Source organism: Poromitra crassiceps (assembly GCF_964638095.1).
Source record: "Poromitra crassiceps genome assembly, chromosome: 4".
Taxonomy (NCBI): Eukaryota; Metazoa; Chordata; class Actinopteri; order Beryciformes; family Melamphaidae; genus Poromitra; species Poromitra crassiceps.
In genome coordinates, this window is record NC_139626.1 from 29,918,632 (window position 1) to 29,939,848 (window position 21,217).

The 21,217-nt window shown below is 41.5% G+C and overlaps 3 protein-coding genes across 3 annotated transcripts; 2 read left to right on the plus strand and 1 right to left on the minus strand.

Annotated features, from left to right (window-relative positions):
- Positions 1–778: 778 nt before the first annotated feature.
- On the minus strand, positions 779–3,337 carry tsr3 (TSR3 ribosome maturation factor). Its single transcript, XM_083636273.1, has 6 exons — positions 2,968–3,337; positions 2,575–2,779; positions 1,919–2,112; positions 1,619–1,786; positions 1,206–1,260; positions 779–1,075 (listed from the first exon to the last, which is right to left on the minus strand). Exons 1-6 carry the CDS (start codon positions 3,083–3,085, stop codon positions 922–924), a joined length of 894 nt encoding a protein of 297 aa, XP_083492399.1. The 5' UTR covers positions 3,086–3,337; the 3' UTR covers positions 779–921.
- Positions 3,338–3,457: 120 nt separating this feature from the next.
- On the plus strand, positions 3,458–7,471 carry gnptg (N-acetylglucosamine-1-phosphate transferase subunit gamma). The gene is made up of 11 exons (XM_083636269.1): positions 3,458–3,598; positions 3,724–3,778; positions 3,933–4,000; positions 4,160–4,214; positions 4,530–4,613; positions 4,709–4,802; positions 5,558–5,672; positions 5,815–5,897; positions 6,596–6,721; positions 6,822–6,903; positions 7,017–7,471. Exons 1-11 carry the CDS (start codon positions 3,532–3,534, stop codon positions 7,097–7,099), a joined length of 912 nt encoding a protein of 303 aa, XP_083492395.1. The 5' UTR covers positions 3,458–3,531; the 3' UTR covers positions 7,100–7,471.
- Positions 7,472–8,287: 816 nt separating this feature from the next.
- pdpk1b (3-phosphoinositide dependent protein kinase 1b) lies at positions 8,288–19,989 on the plus strand. The gene is made up of 14 exons (XM_083636256.1): positions 8,288–8,401; positions 11,010–11,258; positions 14,241–14,283; positions 14,410–14,547; positions 14,802–14,946; positions 15,068–15,168; positions 16,176–16,254; positions 17,170–17,238; positions 17,491–17,587; positions 17,836–18,009; positions 18,194–18,411; positions 18,687–18,744; positions 19,086–19,238; positions 19,359–19,989. Exons 1-14 carry the CDS (start codon positions 8,378–8,380, stop codon positions 19,470–19,472), a joined length of 1,662 nt encoding a protein of 553 aa, XP_083492382.1. The 5' UTR covers positions 8,288–8,377; the 3' UTR covers positions 19,473–19,989.
- Positions 19,990–21,217: the final 1,228 nt, after the last annotated feature.

Genomic DNA, 21,217 nt, shown 5'->3' on the forward strand with positions numbered 1-21,217 from the left:
CATGCGCAGTGGGACAATACCGTTTACTCGTTAAATAATGGAAACAAGCAAAGTCTTTAAATTGTCTATGAGAGACTCTGTATCCTTGATTTTGATCATGATGCGTTGTTGCTGTTGTATCAGATTATTATTAATATTTTTTTGCATCTTTTTACAGTTTATGGTCGTATGTAGCCTGGATATGCGCAGGTGCTAGACATCCCATTCTAGCGGACGTTGAGACAGACTTCATCTTCTTATACATACAATCTTTGTCCCGTCGAAGACCCCAAAACCCATGCCAAACAAACAACCGAAAACGCGCCTGCAGAATTGTACAACAACTGAAACACCTCACACCCATTTTACACGTCACAATTGATCATATTCATCAAATACATATTTGTATACTCCTTAAGATGGCAACATTAAAAGTAATTTTAATTTGTACATTAAAAACAGGCGATTCTTTAGGCAACTATAGCATAAGAATTATTTTTTAAGTTGACACAAGAGGTCGCCATTTATTTAAATGTCCTATTTCTTTCTGAATGAACTCAGGTGAAAGGACATCTCTGTATGCATAATTCCAACTAGTAGTTATCCACCATTACTGCTGAAAATAGAAATCTTACAACAGAACATACAGCCGCTTATACAGCTAGATCTATACAATCAGATAGGAGCCATCTTTACCAATTTAATCAACTATATCCATCACTGAAGCTGATATTGTCCCAGATGCCGCTCAAAATGTAATGAAGACCGCAAACATTCATTTCATATTTATTTTTGTCCGTGCAGACATACAGAAACACCATTTAGTCTCTTGTTTTGACACTTTATCAAAATTGGATAACCTAAATAGGCCGTGGTTTATGTATAAATTATACATGTTACAAAAAAATCTTAATTAGCCACTCCTATGATTCACAATATTCTTTAGTGTGATGGCCTTGATTCGTTCTCATCATCATGACCTAATGCTATTCTTGACTCATTGCTTTCTGTTTTCTCATCTTCTGCTTCATCCTCATCGTCATCGTCATCTGAGCCAGCAGTTTGCTCACTAGAATCATCCTCATCTTCTGGGGCACTAAATATAGAATTGACAGTTAAATGATGTAACTGAACATACTATTGGAAAAGGTCTATTTGTAAACAGTAATAATAGGCAATGGCATGAGAGAGGCAATGCCCACATGAGCAATATCAAAAAGTCTTACCATCGAGGTCTGTTGAGATTCATACATTCTCTTCCTGAGTCGACATCAAATGGATCTGCAAACAAGACGGATGATTAGATGTAGTAAAAGACAACTACCTCAACAGTAGATGTCACAACCTCACAACCTCAGCAATATAAGAAATCCCTCACAGACTACGGGGCAATTTTCCACAGATGTATCATGTAGGAAATTCCTAGCCACACAATGCAAGGGGTGTTCATATCCGTGTGCAACTTTTCAGAGAAAGTTGCCCAGAATTCTGGGTCAGACATCACAAATCATATTTGAATAATACGGAATTCACAAGATTTATACGTGTGGCTCTGAGAATGAAGCATTTTTAAATATCGATATATCATCTGACATTAGACCCACTCCCAGTCACCCAATACACCCCCCCCCCTTTTTACCAAACTCCTCCTCCTCTGGGGGGGCAGTGACAAACTCCTGCTCCACAGATAGCAGCTCTTCCTCTGACTGGCACGCTGCATAGCCCTTCAGCAGAGCTTTATTGAGCTCCAAAAACACCATGCCCCACTTGAATTTATTCAGCAGGATCACTGCCAGGTCTTCAAAACCTGCAAAATCAAATACGACAATGGGTTTCCATTGCTTTGGCATGACTTATCAAAAGCATTGAGGATGGTAACACAACATATCATTCCTAAGTAACTACAACAGACAACAACAACAATCAGCTCAAGCCTTACCTACAATGCAGAAGGTGGCAGCAAGAGCTTCAACACAAGATAACTTGCAAGGCTTGCCGTAGTTGACTGGATTTGCAGCTACAAGGTAGGGCAGCAACCTGGGATGAGACCCCACCATCTTACTGAAGGGAGTCTCCTCCAGTTTGGCCCAGGAACAGTCGATGACTGCTAGTCCACTCTGAGCCACAATCTTTCTGCACATAAAGGGCCACACATCAACGATTTTGACAAACCATTTCATTCCAGTTTCATCACAAAACAATGCCAAGTTCAACAAAACCGTACAAATAAATAAAATACATTTTTATCGACTCAAACACCCTCAGCTTCTCACGACACACAAACCCACTAGGTATTTTCAGGGTACACCCCTCTCATTCTGCTTGTTAGAATTACAAACTCAACAGTCCTTAGAGGACAGGACTGTTGAGTGACTGATGAGTTTGTAATACAGTATGTAATAGGATGTAGCCTGATATGTTATAACGAGAAAAAAAAAAAAGGATGGGGGAAAAGAGATGTAGCCTATCCCACTGATGCGTTTCTCCATATCCCTGTTTATCTGTGGCAGCTTATTGTGCATCTTATGAATCCGGATCATTTGTTATAATAATAAACAATGGGCACAGTATGCAAATAGGCAACTCACAACACACCTGTCTGCGGGTGTCACATACTTTGTGCCCATTGGACTCAGTATGAGGCCATTAAACCTCTGGTTAAGGCGCAGGATGCGTACAAAGCCCTTGCGGACCAACTTCCTGCCAGTGCAACGCTTTGGATCACAGTGGCCCAAGTCCCACATGGCAAGAGGACAAGGCAGCTTCACCTGAGCCTCTGCTCCCTCTGGGTGAAGACTCGCTGGAAAACACAATGGACAAGACAGTGGACATGAGTGTATATTATAATGCCAGCGTCAACCTACACACGTTATGTTCTCTGCTTATTTGGGATATGAGTAATAATGGTTTTGTAACCATATATGATGTGAAGCACGATAATAGCTAGAAGCATTATTTTTGGATCAACAACAGTCAGTGCAGATTTACCTTCTAGGGCAGTATGCATGTCTTCTGTAAAAGCCTCTAAAGACTTCCCCTTCATTTTGTGCCGTTTGTCTTTCCCCTTGCTGTCAGGGCGGACAGGTTTACCCTTCTTTCTTCCCATGTTGCACACAGTGGTTAGCTAGACAACCAGATTACAGCTTGAAAGCTAAACATAAAGTAGCTGTTTAAAATACTGCCTCCTCGAGTTAGCTACACTAACCAGCACGGAAGAAAAGTGACACGAGCATGAATAGTGGGACATTAGTCTTTCTTAAGATATGTTTAGTATTTTATCTAGGCGTCCGCAACTAAATAGACTTAATTTATCGGGCAATTGCTACACTGACTTCCACTAACAAAAACATGCACTGAATTATGCTACCACGCAGTCCGAGGAAAGAACTACGCATGCGCACTTTTGAGCAGGGGTTTATTTTGATCAGCTGACGTGTCACCTGATTTTCTTCTCGAGTACACACACGGAAGTGTAGCAGAAAGTCGAAGATCTCATTGTTATTTAGGTCAGAGGAGTCTGATAACACATTTTAGTTGACCAATAATTCAGTCATGCACTGTTTGCCTAAAGCAATACGTTATGTAATAAGGCTATGGATGGTCTGTTTATACCTTCTCAGTAAGTATGTTCTTCTCGATTTGTTTCCCTGTTTTTACCATGGACTGTATAATAGTTTTTACCCTGTGCTGTATTGTGTGTCAATTATGATGCATGTTGAGTCTGTCGACTTGTTTTTTACACAGTAACCAATGGATTGGCTGGTAAAATGAAGATAGTGGAGGAGCCTAACACATTCGGGTAAGTAGAAAGCCATGACTTAAACACATGCACCTTATATAGGCTATATATATATATATATATATATATATATATATATATATATATATATATATATATATATATATATATATATATATGTCTGTTCTAATTGCCCTCCCCCCCTCCCGTGAAGGCTGAACAACCCTTTTGTTGCGCAAGGAAGCAGACTACAGCCTAAAGTCACTCCATCTCCAGTGTCTGGTAAAGTAGCCTAGCCTGACATATTATCCTCATCCAGTTTCATAAATATGTTGTCCCTCTGGGCAAGATAGGTATTTTATTTGTAGTATTTTGAATAATGTAACGAAAACCTCACTGTATGTCTTTCACCATGATGACTATGTTTATGTCTTCCTGAAGGCCCAGCACACCTCCATCGGTTGGCTGGAAAGTGTTTCAGTTTCATAGAGTCAACGTAAGTATTTTACATCAGGCATCATTTAGGCACTGCATGTATCTTTTCATTCCCCCAAAGTTGCTGTTGATAATGTTCAACATTGATAACATTCTAAAGATGTGGCATATATATACATACATATACACACACACACACACACATATATATATATATATATATATATATATATATATGTGTGTGTGTAAATATAAATAAACAATACTTTTATTCTGCACCTTTCCAAAAGCTTGGTGTTTTATTTGATCAAAATACTTTGTCTAGATAAAAATGTAAAGATTTGCATCTGACATTAAATGACTGGTGGTTTTGCAGGTATAAATATGAATTCTGTCCATTTCACAACATCACACAACATGAGCAGTCATTCAGATGGAATGCCTACAGTGGGATCCTGGGGTGAGTGGCTTCTACACGGCAACAGTCACATTCATAAGATGTTTAAAATGTAAATGTCATATTGAAAGATGAGCTTTTTTGATGTTCCCCAACAGGATCTGGCAGGAGTGGGAAATAGCAAACAATAACTTCACAGGCATGTGGATGAGAGAAGGGGATGCATGTGGGAGTAGAAATAGACAAACCAAGGTTGGTGACATTTTGAAAAATTGAAATACATTTGCATTTGGGTATTCCTTCAGTAGGATTTAGTATTTTCAATGTCTGTTTTTTTTGTTTGTTTTTGAAAAAAAAAAAAAACAGATTTTTCTCCCATTTTCTCCTCAATTGTACTTTGCCAATTCCCCCTGCTGTCCCGGTCATTGCTCCACGCCCTCTGCCGGCCTTGGGAGAGCCGTAGACTAGCACATGCTTCCTCGGATACATGCACAGTCGGCAGCTACTTCTTACTGTATCACCTGCTAACGTCCGGGAGGACGTAGCCCATGGGAGGATCATGCTAAACCCTACATGGCAATGGATGTTCATTTAACATTGGAGAGTGTCAAAATCATATAGAGACAGTCGGCATGTGTGGGAACGCCCACAAAATGTTACACGGCTGGCGCGCGAGTGGGGTAAAACCGCTGATATATCTCAATGGGCTGACTCGCCAAAGGACGGTGCTGCGGCTCTAAACTACAGGTTTGGGGGTTCTAGAGCAGAACACAAGACGTCTGCTCAGATGTGCGTTTACTGTGGTGGTTAAATCCCCAATCGTGTCTGCCTGGGCTGGGCTAGCAGCTAAATTCTAACTTTGCTGAATGGATAGAACGGGGGATTTACCCCACCCTGACCACGCCCCCAGCCAGGCTGAGCCAGCTAACCCAGCGTCTATGACGAGACATCGCCTCAACCTATACTGTAATTTGCTGAATAATTTGTTTCTTGATATGTTTCTACAGGTTATTCTCACCTGTGGTACCAGCAGCAAGCTTGCTCAGGTCTCGGAGCCCAGTACCTGTGTTTACTCTCTATCCTTTGAGACTCCACTTGTCTGCCACCCGCATTCTCTTTTAGGTAAGACAGAAGATAATTTCATACACCAAGTCAGCTATGGTCATATTGCTGTCTGATCATTTGTCTGCTCTCTTCTAGTGATGTCTGATCATTTGTCTGCTCTCTTCTAGTGATGTCTGATCATTTGTCTGCTCGCTTCTAGTGTATCCAGCTCTGAGAGAGACGCTGCAGAGGGAATGGGATGAAGCTGAGCAGGCTCACTATGAAGGTCTTATTACTGAGCAGGTGATCTACTGACAGGAGGTGTATATTCCAGTTAGAATAGAATGAATAGGGCTGGGCCATGTGGTTGAAATCGGTATCACAATAATCATTAAAAAATCTTTTCGATATTCATATACTATATACATGTATCACAATATGGCTCACCTATGCAAAATCACATTAAATAATCAAATGAATGTTTATCCTATTGAACCGATTGGTAATGTTAGGTGTGATGTCAGACAAAACTGAAATGTTTGATATTCCCTAAGTGTTTCATAACTCATTTTGCCAATTTTAAAATAAAATCTACCAATTCAGACAGCAGAATTATGCCTATGGTGGATGCGTTGAGTCTCCACACACACACACACACACACACACGTAAAGCACTCTGGTATTATTTTATATGATTTCACTGAAAGATGATAAACGATAATGTTGAATTATCGCCCAAGCCTAGTTGTACGCGCGGATGAAATGTACATGTAGGCTAATGCATGTCGAATTCCCAAATTGATTCAAATAGTTTACCTTACCATAACTGATCCAGGGATGATCTACACAGAGCATGTTAATTTAGCCAATTTTCTATTTGTGTTGAAAACTGTGTTAATTTACATTTCAAAGCTCAGTTATATTCTATCTTTTCTATTCTTCTATATTCTTTTAAGATTAAATGACTGAAAGTCCACTAACACACTGTGTGTTTGCTGCAGGGATACAATAATCTCTTGAAGGATATTTTTGAGGACGCTGGTTTCCTAAAGAGCCAAAAAGTGAAGGTGAAGCCAGATGTTGCGGCCCATCCAAAAACACACGACTCTTTACAGAAGTGCAGTGAGGTGTGTATATTTAGAACAGAGCTGTAATTCCTTAAATGATGATGATTTACCTTTTGAATAGTTTGGTTTTATTAATTTACCAATATGTCTTTGTGTACAGGATTTCCGCAAACAGAGAGAAGAAATTGAGCGACTGCATGCTCTCCTGACTCAGCACAACATTTCTTTTGAATCAAGTCCAAGTGAGTAAAGCCAGCTAGGCGACAGTACACGGCTTTACACAACAAAGCCAACCCTCAGTTACATATTTTCACATTATAATCTGCTGTGTAATATCATTCTCTGTCTGTCACAGATGAAGCGCAGGGTCCAGTCAGTGTGACAGTGAAGGATCGGCACCCTAGGGGAGACAACGGCCTCATCGCGGACCTACAGTGAACATCTACAACCACCAGTCACATCCATCTCTGAATCCCGCACTGTTTCCAGATATAAACAACAGGACTGGATTTGAAGCTTTTGGTTGGTGTTCAGTCAGTGTGAGGTAGACGGACAGTGGCTAGACAAGATGAGTGTCAACGAGCCTGTAGAACTACAGCTGAAATTATTCTGAACAATAAATACATTCCTGAGAGAAATGACAGCAAGTCAAAAACTGAAGTCATCTGTGGAACTCAACATTCCTTTCCAGATTTTGTCCATTTGCAAAACATTCCCTACATTTTAAGAACTGTGACACCCAGCCAAGACCCTCGGCAGAACTTGTACAGAAAAACTGTTATGCAATTGGACTGTAAATATGGTACCATGTTGGGGAATAAATACATATATTGTTGTTTTAAAACAAGGATTGTTTGTTTGGCCATAGAAGGATGCTTTTTCTACTACTTTTTGTAAATGAAGAGTGACTACCTGTTTTCAGTACGATGATAGTGTCAGTGTAATGTATTTTATTTATCTAGTCTTTCAGACTAGTCCTGGAATGACGACAGACGCTAAATATCAAAAACTTTCCCATAGCAGTCTAATACAGGTATTATTGATCCGCTTCCCTGTGGTACTTGCATTATTGAGAATTGTCATTGACCTATCCCTGTAGGCTATAGTGTAGTAGAAGGAACAGATGAGCTGTCCAGAGTTTCTCTCCCTGCCTTCCGCCCCCTGAACTGGATAAAGTGGATAGAACATTTTATAATTGGTATAATTGACTTTTAGCATTATTATATATATAGCTGTAGCGTAATATGAATAACTATCGTTCTTAATTTGCAAAAGCCAATTTTTCAGTATTTTCCCCAAGGGGTATGACCAGTGAAAACAGAATAGTGCATTTCATTAACATTTAATTGCATCAGAACAAAGTTTACTAGCTACTGTATGGAGCAGAAACGATCTGAAGAAAACAAACCTCATTGCAATGCAGTATTCGATCAAAAACACAAAGATGAGACTGACGCAAAAAAGATTAGCCTAGATAAGCCACGTCTACTGCTATATCTGGTTATCAACAAGTGTTGCCATCTGACTCCATATCAATAAAATGAAGTTGAGTAGGGTTGTAAATGTGGCGAGGGGGCGGATACAGGGGACCTCTCCTGTCTTGCGGTAACATTGTTGTGGAACGACGTCACAGCTCGAAAATGAAGGCGCAGAGGCAGCCATTACTGGAGGTTCTGTAATTATTTTATTTCAAATAAATACTCGCGGAAAACTTCCATGGCAAGAGCCACAAGTCAGTTGGTAAGTATTGCAACTTTAACGCGAATAACAGTTCGAAGCCGGTGCTCACGATGTACAGTGTGGCGGCTGTTTGACAACAAATTGTTACACTGGGCCTTCATTTGAACAGCGGTGCTAGCTACAGAAGATCGTCTAACGTTGGCTCGCTAACAGCGTTAGCTAGCTAATGTTAGCCAACATAACAGCTAACTAATGTTACGTTCATCAGGTTTCTTGAGTACCTGACTCAGTATTGAGTTACACGTTATTTGAGGTTTGGTGCTGGTGTAACATTTGCTATATTATAGCATGTCTGCCCACTGGCATTTTCCCTTCACGATTCGTGTTGGTCAGTAACGCTACTGTTGGCTAACTTTAGCTGTCGCTAGCCAGGTTCGCGCTTTCTAACGATGCTCCTGTTTGCTAGCAGGCTAACGTTAGCTGTATTGCGTGCTACCTAAAGTCAACTAACGTTAATTAATGATAGTGAATAGTTCGATTGCCTATTTCTTGACGTTCAATTTTATCGACCAACTTTAGCACAGTTAGCGTGGGTATGATTTACTATCGTTAAAAAGATAGATGGTTTCTAAGTTAGTTAACGTTACCTGGCCAGCTAGCTAGCTAATTGGCTTCGCTGTTAAGTTTTTAACTCGCTGTCAATGTTGGCCCCGGCATTATTTGACAAGGCAGCAGTAGCTAGCGCTAGCTTGCTAGCAAACGTTACTAGTTACGCTAGCAAAGAAAGTTTGCACAGGCCTAATGTTACTCGAGTACTCGCCATCAGGTAAACGTTAGCTTACGTTTTAAAATGACCATTACTTAGTAGTTAGTCGGTATTAACGTTAATATATACCAGCAGCCATATGGCCAGTTAGCCAACATAGAATCATGTCTGGATAAGGCAGCTAAATGGCCACACCTTGGATTTGAATGAAAAGAGGCCATGCCAATTGAGCTATGAGTTTTAAGCTAAGTGGCGCTAGCAAATTAAGCGACCTTAACACTGAATGGTGCCTTAACATTATTTACGTAAACTCGTGCACCTAGCGTTAGTTCAATAGGTTACAATAAGTGACGTTAGGGATAGCACCTGATAATGTCTACTCTAACAGTAGCCCCATAACGTGACGCTGCTACTGTACTGTACCCGATATTCTCGCACAGCAGTCAGCGTCACACAGCGTTCTAATCCTCAATAGGTGGGAAACGCTGTTAAAAAAGCTCTCCGACCTCCGATTGCAGATCCGAAGATATGATAGTAACCCTAGTGAAGCCAGTAATTTAGCCGGGCAGTTAAAAATGATACTGCTGCGTGAAACAACCGTTTAGAAGCAGTCTTTCCATAGCCTGTGCCTTATTGAGTACACGAGAAGCTTCCTAGTGCCGACAGGAACCTTGGGAGTTTGAGTATTTCATGACATGTTTTGCTTCCCAGGTGCGCTGGATTTGCGTTGATCACTGACAGCCGCCGTCTCCGTGTGACTGCATGTGTTGTTTGCTCGCTGCTGGCAAGCGGTGCACCATGATAGTGAGATCAAACACACCCTGCTGTAAATTCAGCGCAGGCTGTGGAAAGACTGCTTCTAAACGGTTGTTTCACGCAGCAGTATCATTTTTAACCGCCCCGGCTAAATTACTGGCTTCACTAGGGTTACTATCATATCTTCGGATCTGCAATCGGAGGTCGGATACGGGTAGGAGAGCTTTTTTAACAGCGTTTTCCACCTATTGAGGATTAGAACGCTGTGTGATGCTGACTGCTGTACGAGAATATCGGAGTACAGTAGCAGCGTCACGTTATGGGGCTACTCTAACCGGTATCTATTGGTGTTGATGCACCATTTGATTGGTTTGTCACCAATGTGTGCACTACTATGTCCATTTGATCATGCTTAATACGTTTGGTGAGCTAAGTGGTGTCACTCAAAACGACTGTCACATAGAAGTATTGGCCACATATTTGAGATTTTCCGCTTTAGCGCCAGAGGGTGGGACCATCAGAAGCAGCTTCTTCAATAGACGCTCCACAACTTGTATCAATGGGTCTTCAGGCCCCCCAATTTATTGTCCATTGCACTTATTTGATCCCACTATGGTCACAGTTAAAGTAATCACTGCAATTACTTTAATTGGATGATTTGGTTTGTAGTTCCTCACAAGATTTATTTTGCACATGCTCTCTCTCTGCTCTCCAATTAGAGCAGACATTCAGGGGGTTTCTGTGAATTCGCCACTGCTTTGCTGTTTAGTGCATAATTGTTTATATTTAACAGTCTGCAGCACCCTCAAAGTACATAATTATTAGCATTTTTATTGTTGATTGGCAGTCGGCACAATTGCCTGAGCTCACCTATATCCTATTAGTGGTCTTAAAGGGAATGGTCTTTGGGTGTAGTTTTCGGCAGGCATGTGCAATTTTCCAGATTCTTCTGCTGACTATTACGAATGCACGATCTTTTTTGCGAGAATTCCAACTGCACGTTTGCCTGTGTCCAGACCTTCAAATCTGCCCACTCCGCCGAATTGAGTTTTGTGTAGCGAGTTGACAATTCAGTCTGATATCAGGCTAACTGCATGTTCCTGTTGAGTGACATTATCTAAATACACTCCCCTCTTCCGGTTCCAGTATGATGTTGTGCCCATTCAACCCAGTGTTGTCATCTGTTCCTGCCCACATCCATCAATGGTAAGAAATCACCCCGACTCCTGCTCGCCACTTGCTATCCCAGGTGCAAGTAGCAGCCACTGTCCCAGCATGGAGGGCCCCGCCTCAGAGGCCCGGACGCAGCCGGCCATCCAGGCCCCTCAGCCGCGCAAGAAGAGGCCAGAGGACTTCAAATTCGGCAAGATCCTGGGAGAGGGCTCCTTCTCGACCGTATGTATCCCGCATTCCTTATGAATTATACTCGGATAGATGTTGATACATGCTAGCATTCTTGTGGTCAAGATACTTCAGTGACTCATCTTCAGTTCGTTTGAGGTGAATTGATGAGAAAGTGCTTCACTAGAGCAGTCATTCCCAAAGTGGGCCGCAGGAGATTTTATTTGCGTCTAGTGCTGCACGATTTGGGGAAAAGGTGCGATTAGCGATTAGGGTGGACAATATTGCGATTGCGATTGTGATTGCGATATAATAAACAAGAGGTATCTAGGGATGTGCCGGCATGAGTTTTTGACGGTATGATAACCTTTGACAAAAATACCACGGTTTCACATATCACAGACTAAAATACATGAAATATGTTACAATTTAAAATATATTAAAACTAAAAAAATAAAACAATTTGAAATTAAATTATCTTTACAAAAAAATAAAACATTTTGAGACATTTGCCTGTCCCAAACATGTAAAAAAGAAACACCAGTCAAATAGAAACTGCACTGTGTTACAGCACATAGAAGATGGCTCAGCAAAGTTGCAAAGTTAGTTACATGTCTGTCCAGCAATACTAAAGGCCTAAACATGGTCGTCCGTCCGCCTCGAATTGGAGCCGTCTCGCCGTCTGGCGGCGCCAGCGAGCCCTACATGCTCGGACGCCACTACACCCCCCCTCCCTCCACCTGTGGAAGCTCCGTGTGAAAATGGCGGAGATTGTGTGGCAGGCAGTCTGAATGAAATTGAATGTAACGTTCCCAATTCTATGTATTAAATTCTAAAAAACGACCCTCAACATTTTGGAAGGCTAAGCCACACAACTAGTTTGTTATAATCTAACTTCATGCTTTGAAAGGCGACTTTACGACGAAGAGCCAAGGCAACGGCCAATCACAACTCTCCTGCAGCTGACGTCACGCACGTATCGTCGCCGTGAAGTCACATTTGCGAGCAGCCCCCGTCAGCCGACGGCGCCCCCTCCCCGTAGGACGGCGCTCCACCCGCCGTCCTACGGGGAGGGCGGGGGGAGGCTCTGACGGACGACCATGTTTAGGCCTTAATGAATGATACACCCCGTTTATTTATTTTGTAGCGACAGATGGCCTTAAACGCCACACTCACGTGACGCTTCTTGAGAGAGAGAGGTGAGAACGTGCATCTGCAGACTTTTAACGAGGGACCATGAAGGCGTCATGTGACAGGCTAGTTAGCTAGCCTGGAGGTGATGCTGCCAGTGCTGGCAGCTGCGACAGTGTTTTGCTATCAACCTTGTTAATCTCGTTATATTCTTCATCACAGCGGGTCATCCCCACTGTGTACTTAATCGCGCACTAGTTCTGCATAAGCACCTGCAGCTCTCTCCTTATTTTACTGATGTTCTCTGATCACACGGCTGTTTACATGCGTTTCTGAACGAACGGCTAGCTAGTTATTAGCATAGCTTGCTGTTAGCGATCATGGATGTTCTCTCTCGCCCTCTCGGTAGATATTATGTAACCTTGCTGCACATAACATTACTTATTTGCGGGAGTGCATGGGAGAAGTCTCCCGCTAGTATTGATGCCCAGTGTGATGGCAGAGAAACGTGTGTTTGCTGCGTCGCGTGTAACGTTAGTTTAAAGGAGGCTCTCACACACACACACACACACACTTAAAAAGACGTGAAAAAAATAAAATAATCGCACACTTTTGCGGTTATGTAATCGCACGTGCTGACATCGCGATTGCGATTGCGATTCGATTAATCGTGCAGCACTATTTGCGTCGTCAAATAAATTTGCAAAATTTCTTCCATAGTCTTTTATTGATCTTAAATATCGGTTTGTTTTACTGATGAGAGGAAAAAACAACAATGAGATAGCTTGTTAACTCTGCCTAAATGCATTTATTTGGTCTCATTTATAAAGTATTTAACATGTGTTTTCAACAACACAACAAGTTGTGATTCATCAACCCTATATCTATTTGAATTGGCTGGTTTATGTGGTAGAAACTAGAAAGCATTAATTGCCTATGTCAGTAAAATATATTTCTTGGGATTTAATTTACTCTCTCATTCTGTCTGTGGGGAAAGAATGTGGTTTCTTGCTGAGAAAATACTTTTAGCCTTCCCAGGGAGATAAGCACAAAGAAACCTGCTGGATGTTCCCAGATGTATCAATAAATGTTCCTCATGTATCTATCTATTGTAACATGTTGGAATAATATCCCCTCTATTCTATTGTTTTCAATCTGTGACAAACAAATGTTATTTGCCCCTGCACGTCAGCAATGTTCCAGCCCAAAGACATGAGACAGAATGATGCTCTTGCCTTTTCTGCTCCTATCGTTTTGATGAAGCGATTTGTGTCATTGTTCAAACCATTTAATACAAGAAAGACCACTCTTTTCTCAAGTCTGTTTTATTAAAGACAATCTGCCACCACAGTTGACCTATTCAAGAAGATATAAGGTGATGCAGAAATGGCAGTAAAAATGGTCAGGAACGTACATTTATGCACAAATTCGCTCTTCTCATAATTTATAGATGAGGCCTATTGTGAATTGGGTTGCGATGGTTTGCCATTTTTAAAAAGTGGGCCCCCAGAAAAAGCTTGCGAAACACTGCACTATAGACAGCGGTTCTCAAACCTTTTCTTGTTAAGCACCCCTAAACTGACACAAATTAGACCACGGACCCCCTATTGATAAGATTTTGTCCCAGGCTCCCACATCTGAAAAGATGTTTTGCTTTGAGGGGTTTTATTACAGAAAGTGTATGAAACCCATGACCAGAATAGTCATACATTCTGTCATTGTGTTAGTGTTACTTATGGATGGAATTATAGTGAAAATAAATTATTCCCCTTTTAGCTGGGAACCCCTGGGGGTCCCCGGGCCGCGGGACTCCACTGCACTAGAGAGTCTACTATCTCTGCTCTCAAGTTGCTAACGTAGCAGTGATATGCCGTCTGTTACATTCTGTCCCATTTGTTTTCAAAGGTTGTCCTGGCAAGAGAACAGTTAACAGGGAAAGAATATGCAAGTAAGTAACAATGAACTACCACTTGACGAATACATCACAGAGCAGTCATTTCAAGGTGGTAAAGTTGTTGAAAGTTTAACTTTTTCATCCTAAAATGTCCTGTTTTTTTCCCCTCTTCTATTCCAGTTAAGATTTTGGAGAAGCGGCATATTATGAAAGAGAACAAAGCGCAGTACGTGAAAAGAGAAAGAGACGTGATGTCAAATCTAGATCACCCATTCTTCGTCAAACTCTACTTTACGTTTCAAGATGATGAGAAGTTGTGTATCCTTAAACAAGTTCAGTTCGTCACGGCATGGAATACTGTATACTGTATAACTGAATTATCAGTTGCTCTGTTGTTTTCTGTCCTAGAACTTGGCAGAATAAGTTGCTTGTATTCAATGAGGTCTCATTAATAATAATATACTCACAGCATTGAAGACAAAAAAAAAAAAATAGTGTTGCAAAAGATCCCAACATGGAATGTTTTAAAATTGGTTGCTGGTCCTCAGTTTTTCTTAACTAACCTTTCTCAGATTTTGGTCTTAGCTACGCTAAGAATGGAGAGCTTCTGAAATACATTCGCAAAATCGGTTCATTTGATGAGACCTGTACTAGATTCTACTCGGCTGAAATAGTTTGTGCTCTAGAATATTTGCATGATAAGGGGATAATACACAGGTACGTTTAACTTTATGTTTTTCATACTTTTATTTTTAGTGCTGCTATTTTTAGTTGAGTTTTCAAAGCCTACTAAGCAGCTTATTTGCTATAATTCGCCCATGTATTCCTTTCATCACAGAGATCTAAAACCAGAGAATATTCTTCTGAGTGAAGACATGCACATCCAGATAACAGATTTTGGGACAGCAAAGCAGTTGTCGTCATCAGACAATAAGCAAGGTACATCCGCAATCCTACTTTCACTTGTACTTTTCAACATTACGAATTTAGGGTTTATTTAATATTAAACGTGTCAGTTTTATATGTATGTCCTGTATATAGATTACTTTCCGACACACAGCAGCTCATATGCTTAATATAGAGGCAACAAGAATATGAGCGATCTATTTACCTCCGTGCCACTGGCAGCCTGCTCTGTTTGCTGTCCGTCACATAGATGGCAGCTCTCGCCATCTCCCCCACTGCTGCTTGTAATCCATATGTGACGTTATTCCATACAGGTGGCCATCGAATTCAAATTAATCATCTATATTCTCGAAAACAGATAACTTATTCCAGATAACATTCCAGATATTTAAAATATCTGCAATGTTTATCATGTTAAGCCACATAACAGCTAAATACAGTCAACCATGCAAGTCACCCAGATGTGCTGCTGCTGCTGCTTCTTCTTCTGTTTGGTTTTACGGTGGAACAGAAGAAGCAGCATATCCGGGTGACTTGCAGGGTTGACTGTAGTTAGCTCTTATGATAAACATTGCATGATAAACATTGCAGATGTTTATCTGTTTTCGAGAATATAGATGATTCATTTGAATTTTATGGCCACCCGTATGGAATAACGTCTCACATGGATTACAAGCAGCAGTGGGGAGACGGTGGGAGTTGCTATCTATGTGACCGACAGCAAACAGAGCAGGCTGCCAGTGGCACGGAGGTAAATAGGTCGCTCATATTCTCGTTGCCTCTATAATATAATAAGCATATGAGCCGCTGTGTGTCGGAAAATAATCTATATACAGGACATAAATACAGGCATTTCACATGCCCTGTTTTCCTCGTTTTCAGGTCGCAGTTCAAAACAAATGATCGTTTCAGCAAATAATATCAAACTGAACTTGTCAGGGTGACTTCAAAATCATATTTAAAGCTAGAAATAAGGTCCAGGGTGTAAAAAAAAACCGGAATTCTCCTTTAACATGTTTTTTCCCCACATTGTTTGGCAGCGAGAGCAAACTCCTTCGTTGGAACGGCACAGTATGTGTCTCCGGAGCTGCTGACAGACAAAAAAAAAACCTGCAAGAGGTAATGGGGTTTGACCACATTTGTGTGTATATAAAGCTTAAAGGGATACACACACACAAATGCTGCATCAGGTATCAATAGAGAGCCGCAGGGATGACGTATTTTTGTAGTCAGAACGCGGAAGTCCCGGACTTCCTGGTTCTTCACTGTTTCTGTCTATGGGATTTTTGAATGGGTTTTTGCCGCGATGCTTCTAATAATCTCTCTGTGCAACGCTGGCTTAATGAAACGCGAACCAGAGTTCAGTCGGATAATCTTCACACATGAGGACCACTTTCATGAGTTTTGTAGCGTAAATGCGAGCCCTAGAAGCAAAAAGCTCGAGCTAAGCTAATCCAGAACTACACACTGTCGCATAGGCTTCCACGTCACGTCAGTGCTCAACCTGGACTGTTGTTGGATGTGTGCACTGATTACCCCGGGCTGAACCAGGTGAGGGAAAGAGAATTTCCGTGTTCGTCCTTTGAAGTGGTGACGTTATTGATGTATATATATCCCCATCGACTCAACAGTGTAGTCTCATTTAGCCGTTTGCTAGCTAGCCGCCCTTTTAACGGCACGTAAAAGCTTCAAAACTCATAAAAGTGGCCCTCTTGTGTGAAGATGATATTACTAAACACTGGTTCGCGTTTGATTAAGCCAGCGTTGCCCAGAGAGATTATTAGAAGCATCGCGCCAAAAACCCATTCAAAACTCCCATAGGCGAAAACAGTGAAGAACCAGGACTGTTAGCATCGATGATTTCCGGACTCATTCCTGCGGCTCTCTATGGGTTAAGCAAATAATAGACCACACATCAGTGTCATGTGGTGGCAACTCCTATGGTTGCTGATCATGGTTTCATTTTTAGGTTTATGTTGCTCATTTGATAATGTATAACTGATTGTATCTATACTTGTTTTATTGTTTCCTTAGCTCTGACCTCTGGGCCTTCGGATGTATAATCTATCAGCTGGTGGCTGGTTTACCACCGTTCAGAGCTGGGTAAGTATTATGGGGATATTTTTCACAAGTCGCTTGATTGTCATAAATTCATGCTTTCATAAAGACTGACCCAGTTCCAGTTCTATTATTTGTTTTCACAAACAGTATCTTTGAAATGGATGTTTGTCTTTAGAGAACCTTTCCCCAAGGGTATCACTCTCTAGCTAACAGCATTTCATCTGATATACTTCCTTAACAGATTTCTTATTTTCTTCTTTTTTCCCCTTGTGTTATGTATTTGTTTTGTTGTAGAAACGAGTACCTATTATTCCAGAAAATAATAAAGCTGGAGTATGAATTCCCAGAGAAATTCTTCCCCAAAGCCAAGGATCTTGTCAAACAGCTTTTGGTAGGTCATGTTTTCATCAAGAGAGTCATATGGCCACATGAAACATTTGAAGATTCATTTCATTTTGTTATTTGAGCACTGCCACAAGGAAGAAGGTCATATATCATAGGTTCACACTTAAAAAATACAACTACGGTAAATATTTTATTTATCCCGTGGGGTTATCTGTACTGGTGTTAAGGTTATATTAGCGTCAGTACTTCTAGATTGAATGAAAGCACTGGAACATGATCTGTTTCTACCTCAAGTCACTGGACCCCTCCGAGCGGATTGGTTGCGAGGAGATGGGAGGGTACGACCCTCTGAAGCAGCACCCCTTCTTCGAGACCATCTCCTGGAGTGACCTCCACCTACAGACCCCCCCCAAGCTCACCCCCTACCTGCCAGCCATGTCGGAGGATGATGAAGACTGCTATGGAAATGTGAGCTCTTCTCTTTCCTATAACTGTCTAGGTCTTGTTTTTCTGTCTGTTGCTTGCCCAGTCACACACAGATCCATATGGGCAGTGATTGGGGTTGTGATGCCACAGAGCCATGTACAAAAACCACATGTATTTAGTGAAACATCATGCTATCTTCTCTCGCTGATCTCCTGGCCACCGTCAGTATGACGACCTCCTGAGCCAGTTCAGCAGCATGCAGGTGGCCCAGTCCAGCTCTTCACACTCCTTATCGGCACCCGAGTCCCTCCCCCCACAGAGGTCCAGCAGCAACATTGAGCAGTACATCCACGATCTGGACAACAACTCCTTTGAGCTGGACCTGCAGTTCTCCGAAGTGGAGAAGCAGCTGCTACTGGACAAGCAGACCACTGGAAACCCCTGGTGAGCCCCTCTCCAAACACCTAACCCCTGTCAACCTGTTGACGTTTCTGAGTAGAGTGCTGCAAGTTTACCGTGTTGCTTAAATCCTAATTATATGAATCATGTTTGAATTGACGTTCATGTTCTAAACATATAGAAGTGATGTTATATTGTGGATGAGTGTGTATAGTTGTCAAAAAATGTATTCTACTGAGGAATAAATGATGTCTTGAGCGAAGGGGGGGGGGGGGGGTGTATGTACTGTGTACATTAATGGGCACTGCATATTTACACAGGCACCAGTTTGTTGAGAATAACCTGATCCTGAAAATGGGCCCAGTGGACAAACGGAAGGTGTGTAGATTCCTGCTTGTGTATTTGAAAATGCTCTCTTAATGTTTTGTTAATACAGAATCTTTATGAGCAAGTTATGGACTGAAACTTCTCATATAGGACTCAAGAGTTTGCTACTATTGCAGCATTCTGTAATGGGTTGGTTTTCAAATTAAAATGTAACCAGGTCATCTAGTAAAAGACGAGCTGATTTGAGCTCGGTGAAGTCACTTTGTGGCATTGCTGTGTGTACAAGTGTATAGGAAATGAAGGGGAATTCCCTGGTCTGGTGGGGAAAGTCTCATTTGAGTACTAGCCCCCTCTATTGGCGGTCTAATATCTCAACTGGTCCTCCACTGCAGGGTCTGTTTGCTCGACGGAGACAGCTGCTTCTCACAGAGGGACCACACCTGTACTACGTGGATCCTGTCAATAAGGTCCTGAAGGGGGAGATTCCATGGTCTCTAGAGCTCCGCCCCGAGGCCAAGAACTTTAAGACTTTCTTTGTTCACACGGTAAATGATGGCTTATTTCTTCCTATCCAGCATATTTTATTCCAGCAAACTGTTGACACTTGCCCACTGTTCATAATCTCTTCTCACTGTTTTTTGTTTTCCTTCCTGTGATCTTTGCAGCCTAATCGAACATACTATTTGATGGACCCCAGCGGAAATGCTGACAAATGGTGCAAGAAGATCCTGGAAGTGTGGAGAAAGATCTATCAAAAGCACCAAAATCCTGGCCTATAGGAACACAGTTCCTCCCGTGGCCACTCCTTAGCTCTGAGGCCAATCACTGAGCAGAGTAACACCCTCTTTAGTGCCCTTCATCACCGCAATGTAAACAAACTCTTAGAGACGCTGGCATCTAGACCTTGTTTGTTTTCCTGAGTAGAACCATGGGGAAAAAATACAACTTTGGATTCAGGGTTGCTTTGCTTGTTCTTTGTGCTCTCTGTGAGGCTTCTATTGCATTTTTCCATGTATGGATGATGAGACTGCCACCATGCACACCTGCTTCTTGTACATTCTGCAGGGGGAAAGAGAGGGGTGAGCTTGTCTGTAGAATAATACAAGCTTAGGTACCGCTAAGACTATCTCAAGTGCAAGGACTGGTTTCCTGCTTCTATGACACCATAACACAATCCAGCTTTTGTGAACCAGAGCCTATCCTGATACCAGTATCTTACTTAAACCATATCCTAATCCTACATTGTTGTATGTGCAAGGTGTACTCAGGCCCCACTTTTTGTGCATATACTCCATAGTCGCTATATCTATATATATATATATATATATATATATATATATATATATATATATATATATATATATATAATTAATTCAAAAGCCCCGTTAGTTTGAGTTGTTCTTGGTACTTTGCTTATTGCAGGGTCTGGATATTACAGAGTAGAGTGCTGGTCTACAGTGGCACACAGATCTGAATCAGTCTCTGTGTTTTAGTGTGAGCTCTCCATAGACCGTTACTGAGGATATATTGCTACTAGGGGTCGGGTGAACATGCCACTAGCTTGTACTCCCTAATCATCATAACTTGCTTCTCTTTCCTGCACGGCCAGTTTTGTAGCTCAGCCTTGTCTGCTTCTCTCTAGGGCACTGGAGATCTAGTTTATTCAAGTTCAAAGGTGGGTATTTTTTACTGCATTGGCAACCATAGCTAATATTATTGGATGATTTGGCTGTTCTGTACCATTCACTGGCTATTTCTTTGTGGTGTGAATACTTCTATTTCTTTTGTGGTGGGATTGTCGGCTCATCTTCAGTATGTCTATTATTACTATTGAAAAAATCGAATGTGCTGACCACCCCATGCTGAACAGAAAAACTTCATCAACAGAGAGATACATACACATACTATCATTCTCGGAAGCAATCACAGTAAAGCTGTAGTCCCTGGACAAGTTGGCAGGACTGCCTCAATGGCTGCTCAACATTCATTGGGAGCACCTCTGTTATTCATTTCTTTCTGACATCTGGCCCAATAGAAATTAAGCAATTGATTTAATAACTTGTGCTCTTGTTTTAGAAAGATATATTATCGTACTGCTTTTAATTTTGACAAATTACCTTAGGGTCCTCTCCAAAGGTCCTCTTCCTCCAGCTGAGTGTGCAGCGTGTGAGTGGAGTAAGTGAATAGGAACCTCAGGGCCGGGGGCTCCATGTGGTCGGCTGTCAGTTAAAGGATATCTATCTGATCCAAATAACAGAAGAAATTGCTGTATCTGTCTATAAAGTTGAGGAAACACTACGGAAGTGTGTGCCTCTCTCGTTAGAAAAATTGTTCGAATCAAAGTTGATGGCAGTCGGTTACATTGTGTATGGAATACTCTACCTGGTTTGTAACTGACTAGAACTGTGATGTACAGACGATGTATTATTGAAATCTGAAGCAAGTAATGCAATGATATTAGGATACAGTTTTTGTATTTTTATTCTTGTATAAGGTTATTTGATGGCTATTGTTTAGCCTCTAG